This window comes from Rhipicephalus microplus, chromosome X (genome assembly GCF_043290135.1).
Source record: "Rhipicephalus microplus isolate Deutch F79 chromosome X, USDA_Rmic, whole genome shotgun sequence".
In the NCBI taxonomy this organism is placed as follows: Eukaryota; Metazoa; Arthropoda; class Arachnida; order Ixodida; family Ixodidae; genus Rhipicephalus; species Rhipicephalus microplus.
This window is the reverse complement of record NC_134710.1, coordinates 242,882,349-242,908,027: the sequence shown is the minus strand read 5'-3', so window position 1 is coordinate 242,908,027 and position 25,679 is coordinate 242,882,349. Positions and strand designations below refer to the sequence as shown.

The 25,679-nt window shown below is 44.6% G+C and overlaps 1 protein-coding gene across 1 annotated transcript in view; it reads right to left on the bottom strand.

Moving 5' to 3' along the window:
* Positions 1–6,927: 6,927 nt before the first annotated feature.
* LOC142775200 (sushi, von Willebrand factor type A, EGF and pentraxin domain-containing protein 1-like) overlaps positions 6,928–25,679 on the bottom strand; it is a 258,013-nt gene continuing 239,261 nt past the window's right edge. The window contains exons 13-14 of the mRNA XM_075876543.1: positions 11,399–11,545; positions 6,928–10,607 (exon numbers count right to left, since the gene is read on the bottom strand). Of these exons, the coding sequence (XP_075732658.1) occupies positions 10,321–10,607; positions 11,399–11,545 (434 nt within the window). The 3' untranslated portion in view covers positions 6,928–10,320. The remainder of the gene's footprint in view (positions 10,608–11,398; positions 11,546–25,679) is intronic.

The following is a 25,679-nucleotide window of genomic DNA, read 5'->3' as shown; positions in this document are numbered from 1 at the left end:
AACAACTTCTTTGATAAACTCCAAACTCACGCCGAGAAAAAGCCGCTCAATCACGGTGGTTGTTAAAGGCCTTGCGGCCGCAGACAATGTTGAAAATAAAAAAAAAATCAACTCATCAGTTCTGTCACTCCTTCTTCGTCATTACTGACACGGAAGATTTTTCGGTCATCCACGTGGAGGTTCATGAACTAGGCTTGCTCTAGGCTGGAGCCGGAGTAAACTACGCAGAACGTCAGTGGCACCCTCTCATTCTGTAATAAGAGCAAATATGACTTCTCATAAAAGGATGTTCGTGTTGTTCTGGCAGCACCATATATGAAGAATGTGTAGTGTGTATCCTTTGAAATGGCGTGTAATTGACATTGCACTGAACTCGAAGCATACAACCCATACATTCCAATAATTTCGTATGATAAGGATAAGAGTTTTCCAGCATACTGCAAATTCCCGAATTGAGGTGAAGTGTAAGACTACAGCTCGAAAATGGCACTTTCGAAAGCCTGAACTCGCCTAAGAATCAAATTCCTTCTAGGGTAGTGAGCCAGTGTGAAAAACAATTCTTAAAGTACAACGTTCAGAACATGTAGCATTATTCGAAACGCACAAGAAACTTACCTCTTCATGTACAAACAGTGAAGGCATCTCTGCTTTCTCTTTTACATGAGAACAAATGATCTTGGGCGTTGCACTAGCGAATAGGTCTGCAAAAAAAAAAAGTAAAATATTTACTGACTTTAATTACTGACTTTAATCATGCCTCTAACAATCTGAGAAACTGTGACGATTCAGCAGTAAGTGCAATTATGACTGCCTCTATAAGGGCATCAAAATTGAACAATTTTCTCGTTCTTTCCACCCTCACAAGAAGCTCCGTCAATGGCATCTAATCCACATTTTACGCTGTGCTCCCTATTTGCCTGCTTTCTAGACGTAGGGCTGCGAACATGTATTTTGTGCACCTAATCTAGCACAGAAATTTGTCATCTCTAATTCAATCATCTTAATTCATTGTAATTTGATAAAAGATGCGATAGCTCGTCCAGTTTTTAAAGAGTTGCGGGCCTGCAATAGGCACTGCCTAGCACGTATGAAAGTATTTATTTTAAAAAAATTCTTCAAAGCTTGCTTTCAGAAAAAGCGTCTGGCATATTTCGAAAACCAAGCCCATCCTCTGGTGGCAATCAGGGGCACGCTATTAGCGATTATTGACCACGGGATTTACAAACGTATCCCGTGCCTAAATACTCAGTGAAACACAATTAAGCAGGTAGGAGCGCTCGAACGACACCAACGCGCGCGGACGCCGTCTACGTTGCAGCAGCCATGGCATGTGCTAGAGCGACCGCACATAGCTCCAACAGTCACGTATACTCTCTCGATTCTGTTATAACGCCAAACGTTATCGCAGATGAAAGCAAAGCACGAAAACAGCAAACAGAAACGAGGGAAAACAACACACGGCGATGACCACAACAACGCGCCTTTGTAGGTCTACTAGATCTTTCCCTGTTGCTGATGACACTAGTCCTAAATATTTTAAAAGACCGACGCGCACGTGCTGGGAGCATCGCGGCATATCAGGACCTCAAACTGTACCGTCTTTAAGCAAAAAAAGCCATTTCGTACAGTGCGCCTCTGTACATAAATTTTTCTTTTTCTTTCTTTTTTTACACTTACACCAACAGAAGCACGCTGCACATTTGAGTATTAATAGAAATGTTATTACGATGTAGCCTAAAGCGCACCTTGAAACAATATTAATCACTTTGAGCAGTGTAGAGACAATGTGCGATCAACAACGAATCGCGCCCTTGTTAAGTGATCACATCACTCACTGTATGAGTGATGCAGGCACTTACACAACATCGCGCATAGCAGTGTGAACTCGTTAAGTCACACGTTTAATCGGGCATCTGCAACAGGCCCGCGAACGCATGCTGTTGTAAACGGCTGGCAGCCTACTTCAGCAGAGCTGCTGCAGGCGCCCAGCTAGCGCTGTACGATTACTACCTACGAAAACAGTACACTTACCGTTAACAGGCCCACGTTGTCCGTGTCCGCCGTTCCATGAATATTCCTTAATCCGAGAGTCACTTCGAACATGGTGTCATGCGTGACCACCATTGAAGATGCGCCTCTTCGCTACAACTCACACAGCGATCAAGACCCCAGACCAACGCAACGCATTTGAAAGACGGATGAGACAGAGATAGAGCAACGTTGAGAGAGAGAAGGAGGAGGCACTGGTGGCGGCACCGCAGCTGTCGACGCAGGTGTTCGGTGACGCAACTATTCGCTTATCTACACCGCCATTGTGGGGGCAACGCTGGCCGGGGTGAGCGGGGGGGGGGAAGCGGGAAGCCCGCCAAGACGGCGCCGAAAGGCAAATGCTATGGCGCATACGGTGGACGGCGGTTCGACGCGGAAGGCAATCGAATTGCGCTTCAAGAATGACTCCTTGTAAATGGCGACTCTCCTTCTAGCCAGCCGCACAGCGACGCAGGTTATTTATCAGCCTCGAGTTCTTTGAGTATTTTGACGGAATGCGATTGGTGTGGGCGAAAAATAGTGAAGCAAAACTTGCGGAAAACAAAGTGCACCATGGAATGGCCAGAAACAATAATTATTTCGTCCTCGGTGGCATTAGCGGGAGAACATCGCTACACCTTTTTCTAGAGGAATTTCTTTTCGCATTTCCTGTGTCTGGCCATTCCGCGTATGGTGCCGCAAACACTACATGCGTAGTCGAAGCTGGAACAAATTATTCCACAGTCGCGGATGTTTAGAAGGCTTGCCACGCACCACGAAACGTGCCGAGGTTGTTATAACAAACTTTTTGCTGACCACATGATCAGCACATGATTCCATGTGGTTGCCCAATGAGCTAGCTAAGCACCTGTAGCAAAGGCAGGGCACGTTCTTGTTAAACGTTGTTAATATAAACGATGGTTGTGCATAAGTGCAGTGACAGCTTTCCGTGTGAATTGGTTATAACCCACGTTTTCGAGCGTAGAAGTGCCTCAGCGGACCTAATCAGCTACCACAGCAAGTTCGTAAGCAACGATGAGGTACAAAAATGTGCAGCTGTTTTCCATGTACTGAATAGTCCGTGTACAGTGCGTTGACCACCGCCATTCCTTAAGCCACCTCCCATATAGTCTCCCAGTCTGAACAGGTGTGGGACCTTAAACTAAGAAGCAGTGCCCCCCACCCCGCACACACACACACACGAAATTCGAGGGCGCACGGGCTGATACACACGCATACTTATTCACAGGCGCACACACATACACGTATACACACATACGGCCACACACACATGCGACAGTAAACGCACGCATGCATGGGCGTACACATGTGCACAGGCACGCTTAACACAAGCATGGATTCACACATACACGCGCACGCACACATGCACGGGTGTACACACAATCGCGCTTACACGCGAACACATGCGCAGACTCACGCACACACACCCATACTCGGGAGAACATTATGTTCCTGTATATAATCCATGGCAAACATGTAGCTCATAACCAACGCTAAGGTGAGCTTTCGTAATGTGGATTGCAGTTAATTGGCATTATAGATGAAACGCGATTTGCTTCTGCTGGCATTCTGCTGTATTCGGAGAGCACCTTCACACATTCTAAGTCTAGGCCGTCATTTAACGCAAGGTCCACATATTCGCGCAGTAGCTACGCTGCTCGGCTTCCAATCCGAAGGTCGCGGGTTCGATGCCGACCGTGGCAGTCGAATTAAGACGGAGGCGAAAAGGTAGAAGCCTGTGCACTGTGCGATATCAGCGCCCATTAAAGAACATCAAATGGTCAAAATCTCTGTAGTTTTCCACTACGACGACCCTCATAATCATATCGAGGTTTTTTAGACGTAAAATCCCAAATATTATAATTATGTGTTCTTCCTATGCTGCATATTCCATCTTATGAATCGTCACCTACACCCTTCTCAGGCACAAAAGCACCATTAGAGCCTATTTTAGGGTGCTATCGAGGCAAGCACTCAAACAAAGGGGTGCTTTTTTTTCAATCGACCATTTGTGGGTGTTAAAGGGTGTTGCAAAGTGTGCTTTCTCCTAAAAAGCACCCTTTTTACACCCTTCTGGGTATAAAAATTTTTACTGTGTGAAAGTGACGCAGAACGAAAAAGTGTGAACCCAAACCAAATTAGAAAAGTGCTTTAGTTAGAAACCTTTTATTGTTCATGTTATTACGACTGTAAATGCCAATAGACAGTAATTTCGCGTACGAAAGAGCATAACTGCATTCACACTACTTCCGTCAGCCTGTCTTGGGAAGTACTGCCCCGGTCAAAAGTTCCGATGCCGCACTTCCGTTGTAATGCATGGAATATTGGCCTGGGAACTTTTGACTACCCGTACGTTCGTGAATGGTGTACATATGCCACGAATGGCGATGAGAGATGTCATCCACGTTGTTTATTTTAATGAACCTATTCACAACAATAACTTCAAAATACGACTGGTGTAAAATGATGCAACTTTCGCTTACGTCATGTTGGTTCTGCCTTCATTTATTGTAGTCACATGTTTCAAAATCTGAAGCTGTATGCTATATCTAATGGAAACAAGGGGACCGCTGTTGTCGCAATTGCTTCTTGCGAATGTCTTTAGCAAGCAGAATATATAGCACATATATAGGCTACCAGAACTATAAAGCTGACAATTACGGCTAACACTACGCTAGATTGTGAGAGGGTTAAGAAATCCACGGTGCTCTCTGCGTCATATATACGTAACTGTGCTGACCCGTACATAAGGCTCTTAGTTTTGCGAATTCGCAAGAAATTGTGGAAGAGCTGAAGGGCCTCCTATTTTAGTACAAAATGCACATTGCGCTTATGTTTGGGACTCGTGTTCGAGTGCTGTGAAAATGCCAGCACTTGACGGTCAGCGTCATAATGTGGTCACTCTAATAAATAATTACCCCATGCTTGACAGTGTACATACATAGGATGATGACGCATCATAATGCCTGCCTTGCAGAGCGGCACAGGAGTTAGCACCGACACAGAGCGGATGTAGAAAAGAAGGTTGGATTGAGTTCTGTGTGATCAGCTACACCATTTTTACATAAGTGTGGTGAAGAATTTATGCATAAAAGTAAACTTAAAATAACTTAGTCCATCTGTCCACCGGCCCACCCACCCGCCCACTTGTCCGTCCGTCCGCCCGTCCACCCACCCACCCACCCACCCACCCGCTCATCCATCCATCCATCCATCCATCCATCCATCCATCCATCCATCCATCCATCCATCCATCCATCCATCCATCCATCCATCCATCCATCCATCCATCCATCCATCCATCCATTCGTCCGTCCGTCTGTCCATCCATCATTTTTTTGCATTCTTGGAGCCTTCTTCGTTGGCCTGAACTCCAACGCAGCGTGGAGTCACAGTGCCTATGAGGCTGCTTATGAATGTCATGGAGGCACAAGATTTAGAGCTGAGTGCGCAAACAAGATAAGCAGAGCCGAGATAGGAGGCGGATGTAGCCTAAAACGTGGTGACTTGCCAGGGGGGGGGGGGTGAGCAGCATGAGTTCGCCAACAATGTGGATACTTCAGGTATTGTGTGGACACTCATTTTGCAGATGAAAAACACTTTTCTTAGTGGAACAATAGCTTTATTAGGCTATATATGTAATATAGAAAGTAAACACAAGCGCACATACATACACACAAAGAGAGATAACTATAACGACTGTATACGAAAGAATGCTAAGAAACTTTGCGCAGTCTTGTCTGGACAGACCTACAAAAATGAAAGAACCGACTCGTGAGGCACTGATACTACCCGCGCGAACACTTCGGAAAGAAAGAAATGACAATCTGTGCTAAGAGCGCACTGTCTACACTTTTGAAACAAGCGAGTACGTTGGGTAAAACACAAGAAAACCCATAAAAGCATTGCTTGTCTGCTGAAAACAAATTCTTCGAAGCAAATAACATAGTTAATATTCTCGCTCACAGATCATTTGCAATATACCAGCTATGCTTATAGTTCAAACCTTGCTTTAACACTCTACCAGTGAGCCTTGAGATGTGCCGATAATCTTCCGTTAAAGGGGTCCTGAAACACATATTCAAGTAACCATTGAATGAATTCACTAGAAGAGCTCATTACCTCATGAAGTTAATGCCGCAAAAATGTAAGAATTCGTCCAGTGCGATTGGACTTACAAAGATTTATGGCATGCTGCAATTACATTCTATGTAATTCTATGAATGCACATGGAATCTCTGGCCATTCAAACTACTGCGCGTACGTTGAACAGAAATATTAGGACACTACCCCCTGTGCACGCGCAATGTCTGCGACACGTGATGAAACGCGCATAAGAAGAGCGCACTACGCCACTTGCGGTCACTGTGAACAAGGCTCCCGTGTGGGGAGCTTTGTTTTTAAGTTTTGTGTATTTCAGCTTGGTCGGCATTTTTGTTATTTTGCACTAAACTACATTTTATATTTTCTCGTCCAGACGAAAGCGCTGGACACTAAGCAGGGAGGGATGGCAGGGGCAAAGAAAAACGTCACGCTCAACTCGTGACCTTGTGCACTTTTTTTCTTTTTCTTCAAATGCACGACTTTTTCAGTGTGATCGCGTGCACATGCGTCAAAAAGTCACGGACTCCCGCGACGATCTAGGTAACGACCGAGCGCACCATGTTAAAACCAGCGAATGGCTGATAGATGGTCTTTTCACGAGTGATTTTCGAGCGTCTTCCGTGATTTGTCGAAAGCAGAGAAAGCAATGTTTAGCTGACTTTGATAATTTATTGTGAGTTCCAGGCCACGTGCCTCGCTATAATATTTGGCTCGAGTGTTGTCGGGAGCCTCTATTACCGATCGGTAGCGTTTTCGGACCATGCTCGAAAAGTGTTGCAGGGTCCCTTTAAAGAGTCTTTCTTGTAACACACCAACCCCGGCGATAGTCTGCAGCGTTGTTTTATATTTGAACATGTGCCAGTCGCAAGACTGTAAGGGGGACTTGTACAGCTAGAAAAGTTGTTCTTTTGATTAATTGATTAAAAGTAGAGGGAATTAGTAAATGAACATATGGTTCAAGTCAGACGTTCAATGAGGAACAGAACAGGAAATAATGCCGTCAATACAACGTGGGACGTTAGATAAGTCTTGTAATTTTTCAAAAAGCCTTTGCATTAACTAAATGCTTAACAAAAGCACTCGATCGAAGTAAGAGAGCATGTTGATACTGTTCATTTGCATGGCATGAGTGGCACATCAAGAATGAGACTACGTTGTGAGCAGCTCTTTCTCTTCCAGCGATTGTGGTCGTACTTTGGAGCTGACAATCAAGTTCTGGGAGATTCACAGGAAACTACTTCGAAGCGCTTGCTGCCTCACAAATCTGGGTAACCGTGGCGGCTCAGCACTGCACTCTTCACACTTAATCGTCTGAATGCTTTACGTTGTAACCATTGAAATCACTACAAAAGGCAGCTGTAGCTATACGTAACCTGTATAAAGCTGTCAAATGTTCAGAATAGATAGAGAGGTTTTGCACTACGGCTTTATTATCTCTGAAATATATCTGCTCGGTCCCCACGACGCGGCGTCCTTGACGAATCGAGTGAATGACTTTAGCAATACGTAATTGACAACTATAACGCCCCACCAAAACGTAGTAGTATTGCAAACACGCTCGAAATGCGGTGTATACAACAGTCACTCGAACATTGCACATTGTTCACACAAAATACCCCCTTGGGGGTCTTTAAGGAAAATAAACTGACTGACTGACTGACATGACACATATCCACAGTGATTAGCTTATGAAGAATAAGAAACGATTTCCTCATACTTGATACATGTACCGACAACGCCACACTCACGATTCTATAAGTATACATAGTGAAGTTTACACTTAGTCTATATGCTCAAGAACAGGAGTATATCTAAGGATGCAGTGCTTCACGGGGTGAGAAGACATCGCTTTCTGTTTTTTTTCTCTTTGAAGCTGGTTCATCGCAGGAGGGGACATTTTTGCGACTACGTAGGTACTTAGGTTGAAAGCTCTACAACTTCAATTTTTCCCCCAGCTGCAAGAGCGATAACCCTTACGGCAAAATTACCACGTTAGTGAACGCTTCTGTGCAGAACAGAGAGCTGCAGAGGCATCTAAAGCTTTTTAGCAAACTCTTCAGTAGATTCTCAACAGAACTTGTTTGCGCATTAAATACTCATAATTTTAATGGTGATGCAGCACTGTGAAATATCAAATAAAGTTTATTTTTTATGACAGCGCACTGCACCTTTGCTCTTCCTACGTGAAGAGCAAAAAATTTTTTAACCACATTTCTTATTTTTTTGTTTATATCTATTGTGTGACACATTAGTGCTCTTGCAGCTGGGGTAACAAAGGACGTCAACTCATTGACAAAAACTTCCGCTACTTGCAAAACAACCGTAGCTGTGTGCACTGTCAATGTGGAAGACGTAAACAGTTCTGGTAATTTTTTATGCTTTTTGGCTCTCTCTCATCTTGCTGGAGAATGAGAGCGTTCATAACGGTACTTCGGGCGACGCGCGCATCACGGTGTCCACTAGATGGAGGCGCACATTAGAAAGTAGTCCCGCCGTACGCACCACACGTCCGCTGAGTTGATCGGTGCCCTTCTGCTTGACAGTTCTGGGTGCCGCAAGTGATTCACTGAAGCACTGCACCGAGTATTTCGCATCCCATCGCAGCCGGTGGAGCACACTGTTCCGTCGTTCAATGGCGAGTTTTCAAACAGGAAAGAACAACGTATACCTATACCTAATCTATGTCACTAATGTTTCAGGATTTGCCCATGCTGCATATGCGCGCCATGTGCATATCCTTCCTTAAAACAATGACTTTTTCGGGTACAATGAACAATGTCTACATGAAAAAAAATATCGTTTTATCTTTCTCCTTCAAAAATCTAGACGCTGACTACTCTGTTACATTCATTTCACAGCATGAAATAATTTATTTTGTCTTATAGGTTACTCCTCAAAGAAAAATCAGTGACTTCAGCAGCACGCAAGTAATCAATTATGTTTCAGCATAAAAGTCCATTCGTTTTCTTTTTTACGACGAATAGTTAGTGACGCAACCAGGGGTGTAGGTAGATATTTTTTCGAGGCACGGGGGAAGGAGAACCTTTTTGATCTGAAGTAGTGGTCGGGCATGCAGATGTGGTCGAGTGTCAATCCGTGCTCTGTATGTCATGATAAAAAAAGGGGGGGATGTGCACGGGCCGGGTATGCAACGCCCTTGCTACGCCATCGGACGCAGCACTTCTTTCATTCAGTCAGTGAAAACGTCACTGCCACCCATGGGCTCTATCAAGATGCGCCATCACAAGATGATACGATTCTAGTCGTCTACTCCGAAGAGTGTTTTTGCACCGCCGCTCTGAAAAGATATGCAAATGCATTATACAAATGTTTTCACTTTGGTGTCCTAACGAAGACAGAATAAGTTGTGCTTAATGTGCTGGCGTTCACGATGCCGTGACAGACGTCTTGACTTTTTGGAAACGAGCGAATCAAGGTCCGTCTAAGGCAAACAGTCCTACAAAGCCCTGAAATGGCGAGTTTAACAAGAGTAGACTTTCCTACATTACGTTGCTTGTTGGTTGTCCAGGGCCAAAAGTCATTCGGATAAAATGTTCAACAAAAAGAGCGGCGCTAAGACAGGCTCAGCTTTCAGCCAAGGTGAGGTCAAGTCCAGCAGATCTATCGCACTCTCTCATACAAGACAAGGACAACGAACCGAATAGAGTCACTTTTCGTTGAGCTCGACCAAGGTTAATGAAGAATACGGAAAATAGGAGAGCGACAGCAAGGAAAAGATAGAGAACAATGCGAAATCTCGCAGTGCTGCAATGGTACCGGTGGCAACGAGATCGGTAACAACAGAGAATCGAAGATGATTTCTTTTTCACGGCCTCATGGGCAGCGTAACGCCCTGTGTGAGTACCGCCAACATATGTGTGATGAACCCACCCACTGCTGACTGAGAGAAAATTTGTCATTGAATTCCACGTTCTGGAAGTGTTTGTAGCCAGCCGCACAGACCGTACAAGGACGATCATGAGGGCTAGCTTCTGGCGGCTGATGACGAAACTATAGGTGCAACTGAGCCAGACTACCTACTGTTTTTTATCGGCCCACGAGAACCATTGGCCGCGAAGTGATAGATTTATATGCGATCGCTGCAATGCGAGCGACCTCTGCGAGCGAACTTGACGAGACGAGCTCAGCGCGTGCTGCTTATCCTGGTCACAGGCTCCGGTGAGCCGTGACGGGCGTGGCGAGCTGCCAGCGCCGATGGTGCCTCCTGAGCCTCCTCTCATGGAAGGAGGCCGTTGACGGGGCGAACGACTGGCACCTGGGCACGGCGGCCGACCACCGGCCCTTGGCCACACACTGGATCATGGGACTACCGCGTAGCTGGAAGTTCTCAGGGCATTCGAACGACACCGTCTCGTTGATGCGGTAGAAGTAGTTCACTCTCGACAAAATACGTGCCCCATCGCGGACGCTTGGGTATTGGCACGCCGGAACACCTGCAAACAACAGAAGAATGATTTCCTTGTGAAAGTGCGACTGCCCCACATGCATATAGGCGTGCGCACGAAAGGGGCAGAAGAAGCGCCACACGTCCTGATCGCGTAATAAAGGGCGACAATTTAGTACCACACGTTTACTTTGTCCGATCAAAGTTTAAAGAGCAGAGTTACAACTACGCAGGCTTTGACAATAATGACGAACGAATGCCGATGTTGTTGCATTCCCAGAATTGTTTACAGTCGCACCTCCTCCACTTCAGCAAAGCAAGCGGCCTAAATGCTGGCCGTTGTGAGAAGCAAATCATCGCTTCGTTTTCAAAATTCTTTCATCGATAGTGAAGCACGCTGTATTTTGACAGGACATACTGGGGAAGGGGAGTTGATGCGATGACAGCTATAACACCTTACCTCTATAATAGGTAATTTCGCGCATACCTATATGCACACACACACACACACACATTGAGGAAGAAAGAGATTGAAGAAAGTTACCCCAAGAAAGTCACCCGCAGGTCGTGGGATTGAATCCCGGCTGTAGCGGCTGCATTTTCGATGGAGGCAGAAATGCTGTAAACCCGTGTGCTCAGATTTTGGTGCACTTTACAAAACCCCAGGTGGTCGAAATTTCCGGAGTCCTCCACTACGGCATCTCTTATAATTATATGGTGGTTTTGGGACGTTAAACCCCACATATCAATCAATCATCCACGTGGATAAAGAAGAGCAAAATTCATCAAGTAAGGAATGAAGAGCTCAAAGCAAAGATTGCGAATGTGGTGGAATCGTACACTCGGGGACGGTGCCACTCCAGTGGTCGTTGTCCAGGCACTCGAGCACAGCAGCGCCGAGCATCATGTGGTCCGGCCGGCAGGTGAACTGCATTTGTTGACCACCGCGGTACTGTGACCCATGCTCACTTTCCACGTAGCCGTTCTCTGGAGCACATTATTCCCCCGCCTCTGGCATGTGTGAAAGGCATTGTTCGAGCTGTGGATGTTAACTTGGCCCCGTCTGAGGTATTAGAGATGTTGGCCATGACTGGTGCTATCTTCATTTGTAGGTGTGCACGACTGGTAGAGAAACAGAAGATCCCGACTGAGTCGGTAATTGTAACCTTTGCTGGAACGAATCTCCCAAGCGAAATCAAGGCATGACCACTAATATACAGAGTGGAACCACTATCACCGTGACCACTCCAGTGTACGTAAGTGCTGGCGATACGGTCACACTATTGAAGGATGCAGGTCAGAACTCATATGCCGGGTGTGTGGTGACAACCACAAAACAAATGACTGCGAAGCTAAAGAAGAGAAATGTTGTCTCTGCAACAAACAACACTGTGCAGATAGCCCTGATTGCTCAGCTAAGGCTCGAGAATTACAAATTCTTTAAATTATAGGGCCTAGGGGCTGTTATCGACAAAATTCATAGAGGAAATAGAGGCCAGAACTCAGGGGTATGCCAGTGTTGCAGCATGACGTATCTCAAAAATGAATGGGTCGATTTTCTTGAATATCGCGAAGGTCACAGAAAAGGCTCTAGAAAAAGCCATGGAACGACTGGCTTCTAACCTTTGTGATTCTCTATCTAAAATTTTGGCTTACCAGATGACTCGCCTATTTGGTGCAACAGGAGAGCCAGGCCTAGTATCCCGACATGTTGAGAGTTCACGACCAATAATTGACGGTGAATCTGAAACTGCGCCATCGTATTATCTGTCTGCAGGAGCCTCTGCAATAGGCGTCCACAGCCAAAATGAGGAATTTGAAACCGCACCATCGTATTCTCCGTCTGCGACACCCTCTCCAGTAGATAAGTGAGGACAGAGATGCAGATACAATGGATTCAGATGATATAGATTTGGACCCTAGGTCCCTGAAGCGATCTATATCCCCTCTGTCAAGGAAAACTAGCTCACCAAAACAGACAAAGAACAAAAAGTATCTGAAGGAACAGGAGAGCCTTTCAAAGAGAGATTTCTTGAAAGAAAGCATTCTAGATAAAGCTGTAGCGGAAGGAACTCTTTCGAAACCAAATGGTCGCTTAAGATTCTCCATTGGAATTGTCGATCAATTTATTCTGCATCTACGGATTTGGTATACCTGACTTCTAAATTCGCTCCTGATATTATAACATTACAAGAGACATGGTTATCTGTACACAATTTGTTCCAGTTAAATAACTTCCAGTCTTTTTGACTAGACCGTTCATCAAGAGGTGGGGGTCTAGCTTTCTTTATTAATGATAGAATTAGTATAAAAGGTAAATGTTCATACAAACATATGTCGCCAGAATGCGAAGTTTCGGCAGTAGACGTTACATTACCCAACTGCAGTCCTTTCACCATAGTTATGTATATTCCGAATGGAGTTCAAGACACGAAGTTTAGATCTAGCTACAAAGTCTTGGTGCAAGGACAAAGTTCTAGTTGGAGACTTTAATTCCCACCACACGAGTTGGGGTTTTAGAACTAATCTGAGTGGAAAACGCCTGTGGGAGTGGACAATGGCTAATGACCTGACGTGCCTCAACGTCAGAACCCCCACATTTATTCGTAATCACTCCAGGTCGGCTTTAGACTTAAGTTTTGTTAGTTTGGCCATTACTACTTCTTCTTGGAAAGCGCTGGCTTTGGCACCAACAGTGACCAAGTGACCACTTACCGATAAGTTTTTAAATTTCTTGCCCGACAATTCCATCTTGTTCAAATGTAAGAGTATTTGTAAATTACACTAAATTTAAGAATGATCTGAGGTCAGCATTGGCTTTTCACTCGGAAGAGAGCGATGCTACAGAAGCACTGAAGATAAACGCAGTCATTAAAAGATCCTACGAAAGAGCCGAATTTACTGTTGAATCCACAAAAAAGGTATATAGCCGTTGGTGGAGTGATGAGTGTAAAAGAGATCACCAACGACGTCAGACAGCTTGGAAGCAGCTCTAACATAAGCGATTCCCCCCCCCCCCCCCCAAACTGGGCCAATTATAAATTCGTTGCAGAGGGCTATAAGAGAACGATAGCTTAAGCTAAACAAGAATATGACAGAAGACATTATGAATACCTGTCGAAACCTAAGAATATGAAAGCACTGTTCCGATATATGAGAGCTCGGAAAATCTTGCCATCACCAGTTAATGCAGCTTGTGACAATCTGTCGGTGCGAGAAATGACCACTACCTTAGAGGCAATCGGTAAAGGTCTGGAAAGCAGATTTACTTCAGTAGCGCGAAAAAACTGGCACAAGTCTACAACAAAGTCCGACTTTGACAAAGTGACACAGACTGAAGTAGCCAACGTCATTAAACATTTACCCTGTGCGTCTCCTGACCCAGATAGAATCACAGTACCCATGATTAAAATTCTATTCAATTTATCGCCGAGCGACATCACCAATGTTATTAACTACTCCTTTAAAAAACTCGTGGGTGCCGCAGTATTGGAGGATAGCAAAGGTCATTCCTATACTAAAAAATCCGGGTGTAGGATTAACAGTTGATAATATCAGACCAATCTCTCTAACATCTAACATAGTCAAACTAGTAGAGAGGGTCCTACATAGCCAAGTAAGTATCTGGATGGCAGACAATTTAGTATTAAAACCAAACCAAATCGGCTTTCGTAGTGATTTCTCTATTTGGTGTGCCCATGCTGATTTAGAGAGCCGAAAACAGCTCGCCCGAAAAAGAAGGTAATACGCTGCTTTAGTAACGTTTGACATAGCCAAGGCGTATGACGGTGTGGAACACTTCATTTTGTTAAATACGCTAAAGAGATTGAATTTCCCACATTAATTTATTTAGTGGGTGGCAGAACTTTTAAAATCAAGAGAATTCTACTACGTCAAGAATAGATGTTCCTCATCTAGATATAAACAAACGCGCGGAGTTCCCCAGGGAGCAGTTCTATCTCCAGTGTTATTTAATGCTTTAATGAGCACAATTCCAACAGATCAAGAAGTTATTGTCTACGTTTATGCTGATGACATCGCATTCTTTGCTGCTGACTATGATATTTACTCACTACAACTTAAATTACGAAGATATATTAACATGTTAGAAATTTGGTTGCAGTCGATTTCATTATCGTTAAATGCCAACAAAAGTGCGCCCTTGGTGTTTCCGCTTGCAGACCCAATTTCAATTTCAATTTTATATAAACTAGAACCCATCCAGCAAGTAGACTCTATAAAATATTTGGGAATAATTTATAATGGCAAACTTAACTGGAGTCTACACATAGAGTATATAACTACCAAGGCACAGCGGGCTTCAGGCTTACTGCGCCCCGCCGCGGTGGTCTAGTGGCTAAGGTACTCGGCTGCTGACCCGCAGGGCGCGGGTTCGAATCCCGGCTGCGGCGGCTGCATTTCCGATAGAGGCGGAAATGTTGTAGGCCCGTGTGCTCAGATTTGGGTGCACGTTAAAGAACCCCAGGTGGTCTAAATTTCCGGAGCCCTCCACTACGGCGTCTCTCATAATCATATAGTGGTTTTGGGACGTTAAACCCCACATATCAATCAATTCAGGCTTACTGCACAAGCTATGTAACCGGAAATATGGTTTACGGAGGCACACCTTGATAACGTTGTACAATATGTATATGCGCCCCATCATGGAATTCGGATGCATACTATTCTCGCGTGGCCCTGCCTATAAAACGAAACCTCTAGTTGTCTTGGAGCGAGAAGCACTGCGAATGTGTCTGGGACTCCCTAGTTTTGTGGCTATCAACGTACTGTACCAGGAAGCGCGCCAGCCTACACTACTTTGTCGGTTTCGAATTTTGACCGTACAAGCATTTTTAAAATTTTATAGCTTACCGGCAAGAAGATCTCAATATGCTTACATCGCAAACCCAGACGCCTTCTTTCTTGCTCATTGGCCACGGTTTTACACACCTCAGATAATGTTTGTACAAAAGAATGTACAAAGTATAAATGTGAGGATTAGAAATGTAATTGAGACTAATGACTTGCATTGTCATGTTAGAATTGAGTATGATGATGTATTCCCCCAAAAAGTGAAGTTATATTCTCTCAAATTTTAAAATAACATATTGTTAGATTACTTGGAGCATGCAGAAACTAAAAACATAATAACCACAGATGCTTCAGTAAATATTCAAAAGGCAGGTGTAGGCATTGCCTGTGATTTGCGTGACTGGTCCTTTTCAGTGAGACTGCCTGAATTTACTCCAGTTTTTGAAGCGGAGCTCGTGTCGATTATTTTAGCTCTTCGAAAACATCCGCAAATCAAAACAACGCAATCATAATGACGGATTCTCTTTCAGTTTGTGCAGCTCTGACAGCTTCAGAGAACTCTCAAATTCTAAGGACTTCCAAAACATTAGTACCCCCGCAGTTGAGACTCCTGAGGTTACTATGGGTTCCGGGACACTGTGGAATAAGACTAAATAAATTGGCCGATTCCTTACCGCACTTGATGGCCCAGTTTTTTCCATACTGCCAGATGTTGAATATATTACAGCAATAAGATATCGAAAATCATCAATTTTCACTGATACAATAGAAAAAGACTACATGGACAGAATATAACCACCTCAAGTTTCCATGGCGACTCCACTGAAGTCAGTCCAGAAAGCTGGAAGTTTTAATCACTAAATTTCGATGTCGTGTTCCCCCCCTAAACCTGTATCTACAGAGAGCTGGTCAGACAATTTCACACCTCTGCACATTCTGCGGAGAAATGGAATCACTAGAACATTATTTTTTGTATCGTCGCCGATACGCTATACTTTGAAAAAGGTTACCAGTTATTCAATTTTTGAAAATAGGCGTTAGATTGATGGCGGAAACTGCACTATAAGCTTTGGTGCCTCAATTTTAAGACATTGCCACAGGGATGCTTTCAATGCTGTTTGTGATTATATTCAGGCATCCAAACGTATACCTCTGTGATCTTCATTCAAATATTTATTATTTATTACTCCTCCAAAACAATTCTAAGTGGCAAAGAAGTAAACGCAGCTGAGTGGTAATTACAACACCTGAAATCTCAAAATTTCTCAACTTGACTTTTCTATTTTTTTCTCGTTTGCTCTTTTTTATGTGGTTTTCCTTAAATTATACATATTACAATACAAATTTGTTATACATAGTTGAAATGATCGCAGAAAAACAGCACTACGCTTTCTTGGCCAATCCCCCTGAGTGGGTATGAGCCATCAGTCCAGGGAAACAAACAAACAAACTGAATGCGAGCCTACTACACAAAAGTTATAATTTATGCAGTGTGCACCCAGCAGTGTGCTTGTAGTGGGCGTAGTGGGTACTCTGACAGTGTGCTTGAAGCAGTTACCCAAAAAGTGTTTAGAAAAAAAAAGACTCTGAAAGCCGCTCTTTCATATTTCGCTGTGACTGTGCGGCGCTTTCCGCGCAGGGCTGGTGTTTTTTTTTTATTAAATGTGGACGCCTTTCTTGAAACATCCTTTAGGTCATTGCGTTGTTGGGATGGTGATCAAAGTGATATTAGCCGGGAAAGATGAACCTCTTTATTTGAACAATCTTTTGCCCGGAAAAAGAACGACACTCAAAAGTGCGACGATATCGGCACAGAGTGGGTGCACGTTAAGGAACCCCAGCTGGGCGAAATTTCCGGAGCCTTCCACTACTGCATCTCTCATAATAATATGGTGATTTTGGGACGTTAAACCCCACATATCAAGATGTCGGCGCATACAGTCATCGGTCGTCGAATAATCTGATCGGCGCGAAGGCTTGTCTGCATTTATACTTAAGACATCGAAGATTCCTCATGCTTATCGTTGGTGTCCACATTTAAATAAACTGTATTGTTAGCGTTACGTGCTCAAGCTTATCAGAAGGTAATAAAATAATCTGAAACGTTCCCAGACACTCGGGCATGGTTTGCGTGAGGCAGTGTTTATAACGCGCGTAATGCACTGGTTGCATAAAAACATAAAAAGAAACGTAAGTAGCATTTCCGCCTCTGAAAAAGCATCGTGCCGATGCTGCAAAATAACACGAGTTTGAACCAAAGAAATGCATACATGATTATAAGAAACGCCGAAAAACAAGTAGGACAATAAAGTTTAACAATTTCGCTAACGCACATAGAAATGCCGGAGGCGTAAATCACATGCGCGACTTAGGAGCGTCACCCGGCTCCGCGATAATTTGTGATGCCGACGGGGACAACCTTATAGTCGCGTACGCCGATACGTCCATGTACCCTCTACGGTCCAAGGTACTGTTGAAGAAGCTTCTCACTAAGAGCGAGTGTATAGGATTATCGGCGTGCACATCCAGACACGGTCACCGGCCTGCTAGTTCGCGAAGCGTCACCGAAGATTATTACGGTGGCTGTGGGTCGCTTGCTGAGTTCGTAGACGCGTGAACTGACAAGCTCCTTCGGAGCTCTGGAGGTATAAGTTGCAACATTGAAGTAGGTAGCGAACCAGGCAAAGGCTTGTTATGGAGAGTGCTGTCTGAATACAATGATATAATGATCGCGTAACAGAATGTATACAGACGCAGACAACAAATAAAGTATGAGACTTTTAAATGACCCTTCACCTGGCCCAATCAGAAGTTTTGGTAACATGTTAAAACTTGCAAGGTGCCGTTTAAGAGAAGGTATCACCAAAAAAGAAAATACAGATCGGGTATTGTATACACGATAGACTAAATTGAACTGCCCTGTAACAGGACTTCCAATATGCTAACTTCACATAAAAAAACAAAAAAAACGTCAGTTTTTTTCATTCGCCTCGGCTATAGCGTCCGCAAGCCGCATGTTGTTAGCGTTCTCCCAACTTTCGGAGCCGAGAGAGCTATATGCTCATGCAATGAGCACCAATTCTTTCTTTTCTTTTTTTTCTTCGTAATTTGCTTTGCAATCTCTTGCAGTGGATGTATTTCATGCTCCTCATTAAATATTAAAAAAAAAACCTGTAATCCCAAGCCACAGTGAGTAACGCTCGAAGGAGTGTAGCAAACAGGGTGCTTCCATTTTACAGTAGAGTGAAACTTTGGGCTAGTTGGTTTTGCATAATGAAGTACGTACAACGTGAACTCAAGACGGTGATACTAAAGAAGAGACACAGACAAGCGCTTACTAGCAACTGCATTTTTATTAACACGAAAGAAAAATATATACGGGAGAACAATTAAAAAATAAAAGCATCACAAGATTTCTTCCAAGTGATCATTACATGCGCTCTCCCAAAAAAGATGATTCTTTTGTCAATAAACCGACAGAAGCCATGCAGATGCATAGCAAAACTTCTTTCGCGATATGGGCGTCTTCAATGATTTTGCGAGTACGCGTGTCCTGATGCCTGCCGATGATTGTTGTTTCTTTATTGATCGATATGTGGGGTTTAACGTCCCAAAACAACCACATGATTATGAGAGACCATGTAGTAGAGGGCTCCGGAAATTTCGACCACCTGGGGTTCTTTAACGTGCACCCGAATCTGAGCACACGGGCCCAGAATATAAGCCGCCATTATGCAGCCACTGCCGCCGGGATTCGATCCCGCAACATGCGAATCTGCAGCCGAGTTCTTTAGCCGCTAGACCACCACGACGGGGCAATGTTGTTTCTTCAAACAGGGTTGTACAACCGCAGAGTCGGCAATGAATGGCCAGAAAACTTTCTTTGGCATTGCGTCCATTATTTTGTGCTCACGGAGGCGGTGATTTATACACCTAATCTGTTTGGCCTATATAACACCACCCGCATGAAAGCGTAATCCGATAAATAGCATTGTGTGTACATTCTACATATCTTTTGCGATGATTGATAGTTCACTGGTATTTCTTTTTCTTTACCGGACAAGTGACACGCGAAAGATATGACAGTTTATGGGATGCTGAAAAAACCACTCGAACGCCGCACTGTTGTCCTATTTTCTTCAGACGATGTATTATGCATGTAGAGTATGACCGAAATCTTCTTGCGTTGACCTGCTTCCATGTTTGCCTGTTGAACATGTTCCGGGCAGTTTTTCCTCTTTTCCTTGAAATTTGCTTCTGCTACCGATGTGAGCAACTCTTGCGGGTAGCCTGCTCCTTCGAGCCGTCGTATCTCCGCCATGAAACTTCCAGTGACAGCGTGTTGACATAATTTTTTGCATGAATTAAAAAGACATGTTTGAACAATTCTTCTCACGATTAATTTTGTGCCTGAGAATGTGTACGGCAACAATGGTTGTGCTCGCGGTTCGTACTTCCAACACGTATGTTGATTGGCGAATGTAATTCTCAGATCTATATGGAAAATGAATGATGCTGTCTTGTGGCATTGCGTGTGTAATAAACAGAGGTGACAAACACTCCTTAAATAATGAGATGAGGTGACTTGTTACAACATGGAAGTTATCAGTGTTTCACTTGAGAACCACAGGATGACCATCAACAAACCGGAAAGTTCTCAGAGCACTGCTACCTTATAGAAGTGTGGCAGCTTGGGCTAGTTGCTATGACATGACGATAGTCATAGTGCGAGAGCAGACGTGTCCTTCGTGTCCTTCTTGTCTCTGTGTCGACTTTCTGTTCTCGCGCTATAACTATCGGTTGTGCTACCACTGAGGTGTACGTGAAGAGCTCTGTCTAGCTTTGCTAGATACAGATCGCTCAAAAGTGGGGCAATTCATGAACCTATCGACTTACCATTCTATTGAAGAAAAATTTCATTATTCCATTCAACATAGGTAGATTTAAGGTATAACGAGAAAAGGTCAAGGAAAGCACCAGCACCTATACAAGTCGTGTTCTGGAACGGGTCCAAATTCATCGATGCATTCTTCAATACATGAAATTAGTTCTTTGGTTGGCAAAGAATGATACAGTTCTTTCAGATCGATTGAAAAAGCGGTAAGCCGTTCGTGCGGGTACTGGTTGATGAAGCTTATGACTTCTTGGGAATCACGGAAGAGGAAGGGATCATCAATACATAAGAGCTTCAATTTTTTTTGAATGAAGCATGCTAGTGCTTTCTGCCACGTTGCCTTTTCTAAAATCATTACGCGAAAAGGTAAGCCTTCTTTATGGGTTTTGCATGAAAAAAGCATATCGAGAGCTAAATTCTCACATTTACTTATCATTAGTGACAGCTTTATTTAGATCTTGTTGCGAAGAAAGTACTTTGGCTTTTTTCTTTACTTTTGCTAGAGATACATCAGGGCACCGTTTAAACATTGAAGAAACGGCGTCATGCCCTTTTCGAAGGTACACATCATTTGGTAGCACAGCGAATCCTCCCTCTTCATCTGCTGGTACGACACACAGTTCATTCCGGAGCAAGAACGCGGAGACTTTATTTAGAAGCAAGTTGTGGCTTCTGGGCTTACTTCTGACTTCTGGGCTCACTTCTGGGCTCACTATTACCACTCCGGGAATGCAGTTCTATTTCATTATTTCAATTCTTCAACAAAAGAAATGCATCTTGATAGCTTTATTGAGTAAAGAATAAACAGCCCATAAAACTGGTGTCATCAGATGTATTAAGAACTGCAAAACTACGCAAAACACGTTACCGAGGTCGAGGTTAGCAGCTTGGTGAGGTATCTAGTGTAGTACAATCACCCACCTAAATCCTATGTGGGCAGTGCTCCCGCTTGCGTGGTCAACAAGTTTGAAAGTGATGTTTTATTAGTGTTTATGCCTAATTGTGTTATAGCTAAATTGATAACATTACTAACTTTTACGCTAAAAACTATTGTTGAAGAAGACTAATGACGAATTCCAACAGATCTGGAGCAGTTGCCGAAGTCCTGGAGCGAGCACTCAGATTGCCCCAAACCCGATTTGCGGGTGGAACACGTGAATGCTCCAGGTGACGTCACTCCGGAAGTTGTTTACCCATACGTCGCTAAACTGTAATGGGAAACGCTCTCTACGTTTCCATGAGAACTCTGCTGCCACTGCAAAGCACGCATTTTGCCTACGCAGTCACGCAATGCAGGGGTACCACTTTCCGATTTCGGGAATGTAAACAAGCGCAGTGTTACTAGACCACCTTAAAAAACGCTGAAGGCAACTTAGCTGCCCAACTGCATTGGAAATGACGGCAACGCATTCTCGGTGTTCCAGCGAAATCGGTCGCTGCAAGACGGAGCATGTGGAACACTCCGTCGCGGAGTGAGTTGCTCCAAATCTACCAGTGGAAAATGCAAAATTGCTCCGAATCTATTAGAACGCGGATTCTCAGCCGCGAATCAAGAAAACTTACTCCCGCTCGACAAGCGGAACTCACCATAAGCAATTTTAGGGGCGAAGCTCCTTATGGCGTGGCTTGTGCGCCCCTCGTAGTACGTAACCACCAGTGGCACATACCCGAAATAGGTATAACATTTGACTTCCAATGTGGTGTCGGTGAGAGATTTCTTCTGTGCGTTGTTTAACAATAAAAAATAGTGCTCAATGTACATGCCAATGGCTGCTAATGGGGAATGAGAGACAGGAGCATTCGGCCTTTAGTCAACGCGCACGCTGCGATCCCCATTAGCAGCCATTGGCATGTACATTGAGCACTATCGGACAAGAAAGGGTTGCTACATTATACTCGCTGGGTGTAACCTCCTTAGTTTTAGAAAGGTTTAGCGAGCGTTGAGCCGCAGGGCCATGAATACAATGAACTAGTATATACCATGAATGAATTCGAGGTGGTTAAAGGGGGGAAGGAAATACGAAGCGCAAGCCGTAAGAAATTAAAAGCTGAATCCTCCTGTCTCTCATTTCACATTAGCAGCCACTGGCATGTACATTGAGCACTATCTGACAGGAAAAGGTTGCTACGTTATACTCGCTGGGCGTAACCTCCTTGGTTTTAGAAAGGTTTAGCGAGCATTGGGCCACAGTGCCATGAATAAAGTGAACTAGTATATACCATGAACTCAAGGTGGTTGAAGGTGGGAAGTAGACCCGAAGCGCAAGCCATAAGAAAGTGTGCGTGTGCCATCTCTCGTTTAGTCCTTGGAATGTCCATTGAATGGCGGTGCTTCTAAATGGGGAATATATGATAAAAAGATGCGAGATGATGAGACTTGGAGTGTTGAATAGATGGACGAACGGACACACAGACAGATGCATGGATGGACGCATGAACGGACGCAGGGGCGGATGCATGAACGAACGCAGGGACGGGCGCACGAACAGACGCATGGACGGTCACACAGACGGACGCATGGACGGACGAATGCTTCGCCCCACTCTCCATCATTCACTCCGTGAATAAGCTGCTATTTTTTTTTAGTTCTCGTTTTACCTATGCGGATCTTTCTTTTTCTATGCGTTTGAATTGTGGAACAGTCGTAAACATAGAGAAAACTCTAGATCTCCTGGTATTGGATGGAAACGTGTACCACTCGGGTACCTGGTGCCTTTTTTTGCTAGAAAACGGATCACTTCGCCACACTCTCGTCAGCATCCACACTTTTCAAGGGCGCCTCACATGCATGGAGGGCTGAGGAGAGCTTTCTTTGTATGCATGTGCGAAGCTATGCAATATCTTTCTTGCCACAAATATTACGCGTATATACGTGTTCCAAGTATGCTTAACCGGGGCGCTATGCAGGATCAGCCAAGTTTCGCAAAACTTGGGATCTTCCCGACTTCTGGCAACACCCCCTTGTGAACGAGCCAACAGTACGAAAAAAGGCACAGCTTTGCCACAAAGGCGAAGCAATGAACGCAATAGCAACAATTTGAAGGTTATGCGCCTAATGGAAAGCAGATCGAAACGTGCACCGCGTTTCTAGCGCACAAATTACGCACAAAACGTACTCACAGGTACAGTTGTACGCGAATAAGCGTCTCATTTGTTACTTCGCTGAGTCTCAAAAGCGCGCGCTTTTCGCGAACGGAGAATGCAATGATTTCAGGGAACTTTGTGCGCCCGGTAACTACAGCAAAATTGTTCCACGCAAAACCAGAGTCCAGCCAAGGCGTACGATCCTCCCCTCCTTGCCACAGCGACATAAGGGCGCGCGAGGGATTGTTGCTCCCCTTCTCTAAGCCGGGCAAAGTACGCGTAGGAGATTAGAGCGGGTGCCGTTGCGCGATGTGACAACGTGCTCTCATTGCGCCATCTTTCTGGTAATGCCGAAAACACAGCAGCGGTAAACATATGAATAGCTTGCCGTTTGAACGGTGAACAACGTTCTCTGTGGTAGCTCGGTTGTCAACGCTTCGCTTTCACGACGCAGAGGTCCCACGTCCGATTCCGCACGCCGGAGTGCTTTTTTTCTGGATCTTTTCCCCTTTCTTGCGTTTTCATATATATAGATACGTATACATATACGGTACATGACATCGCCGCCGGTGGCAAAATCCAGCCGAAAGTAATCATATAATTGCTATCGCAATAAAAGTCAACTCTGTCCCTCCGAGCACTGCGTTCCATTAGTTACGATGAAACCAGTCATCGCGTCAAGGACGGTCGACTAAGTTGGGCGGTTTTTTTCTAACCTGAGGTACCTTCTTTAATTTGTTTGTCGTTCCACTGAGTGCGGAAGTGCACCCTTGCAATAATAGTTTCAGAACCTTTTCGTGATTATATTTTTACAAGCACGGGGTGTTTGAATTTCTTTTGAAGCTTTTAATGCCTGAACTATGTGTTTTAGAATAATCAGCACGGTGGCCGAGCGTCATACAACGTCAGAACAGCAGCCGAACCTGATATACACGTCTTAATCATCGTGTTCAGCCTGTACATTCTAGCACGCTGCTCGGCTGGTGCGTGTCGTCTTTTTTGTCATCACCCTCTAGCACCCAAGCACGTGCAGCCGGCTAATTAGCTATTTGGGGCGAAGCTCCTAAAGCTGTGAATCTGTCCCTTCTAGCTTGTGGTACGTGACCGCCTGGTTCGATGACTCACTCAGCAGGTGTGAACAAACGGACGGATGGATGAACGAAGGGACGGACGGACAGACGGACGGACGATGCACCGTTTAATAATAAAACCATCCGAAGCTTCGCTCCACTCATCATCATTCACTCTGTAGATATGCTGTAATTTTTTTTTTGGCTGGATGGTACACTTGGCTAGTTAGGCCAGAACATGCTATGACCGAGTTAATTACGCCATGTGATAGTAAGGCTGAGGTTATTACGCCACATCTTAAGAAAACCATGCTAATGAAGCCATGTAAAGACAGAACCGGGCTAACTAAAGCATGCTAGTTGATGAGCTAGCTAAACTATGCTAATTAACGCAATGTTAATCATGAGCACGCTAAGTATAACTATGCTTGCTGGCCCTTACTAATATGATGACGAGTACTATCCTGCTAATCAGGGTTACGTTATTGAGCTCCATACTGATCGTGGTCTTGCTAATTGCGCCCGAGATAATTGCCTTTTACTTGAAGCCTTATCAGTGAATGCAAGACAGCTCAGTGTAATAGTCGTTAAGCCTCTGCCAAGTAGTACAATAAAATTAAGAGAGAGCTGATACGGTCTTTATTTTAGAGGCGACCACACACATGAGTAGATGACCTACTTCTGCAAGACGCAAGGTTATCACAAGCTCCTATATAAATCCAACCTTGCACAAGTAGTGTAAGCGCACCAAACTATACGCAAAAAAGCTGCAGCGTAGCGTTCACTGCATCAAACGCCTGACAGTCACACCGGTACCATCACACTTGCGAGTTAACCTTGGGCCTTCTCAGAATCAACGAGTTTGTATCCGAGTTCACGCGTCAATAAGTTTTATTGACAGACGCCCGTTGCCCCGCCGCGGTGGCCTAGTGGCTAAGGTACTCGAATCCCGGCTGCGGCAGCTGAATTTCCGATGGAGGCGGAAATGTTGAAGGCCCATGTGCTCAGATTTGAGTGCGCGTTAAAGAACCCCAGGTGGTCGAAATTTCCGGAGCCCTCCACGACGGCGTCTCTCATAATCATATGGTGGTTTTGGGACGTTAAACCCAACATATCAAATCACAGACGCCCACGGTGAAGATCGGGTGCGCCCACCACGTTTGATCTTGGCGAGGAGCAGTACTCACGTGGAGCGGCACGATTAATCTATCAGCTTTATCACGCAGACTGTACACACACACACACACACGCCGAAGTAAAA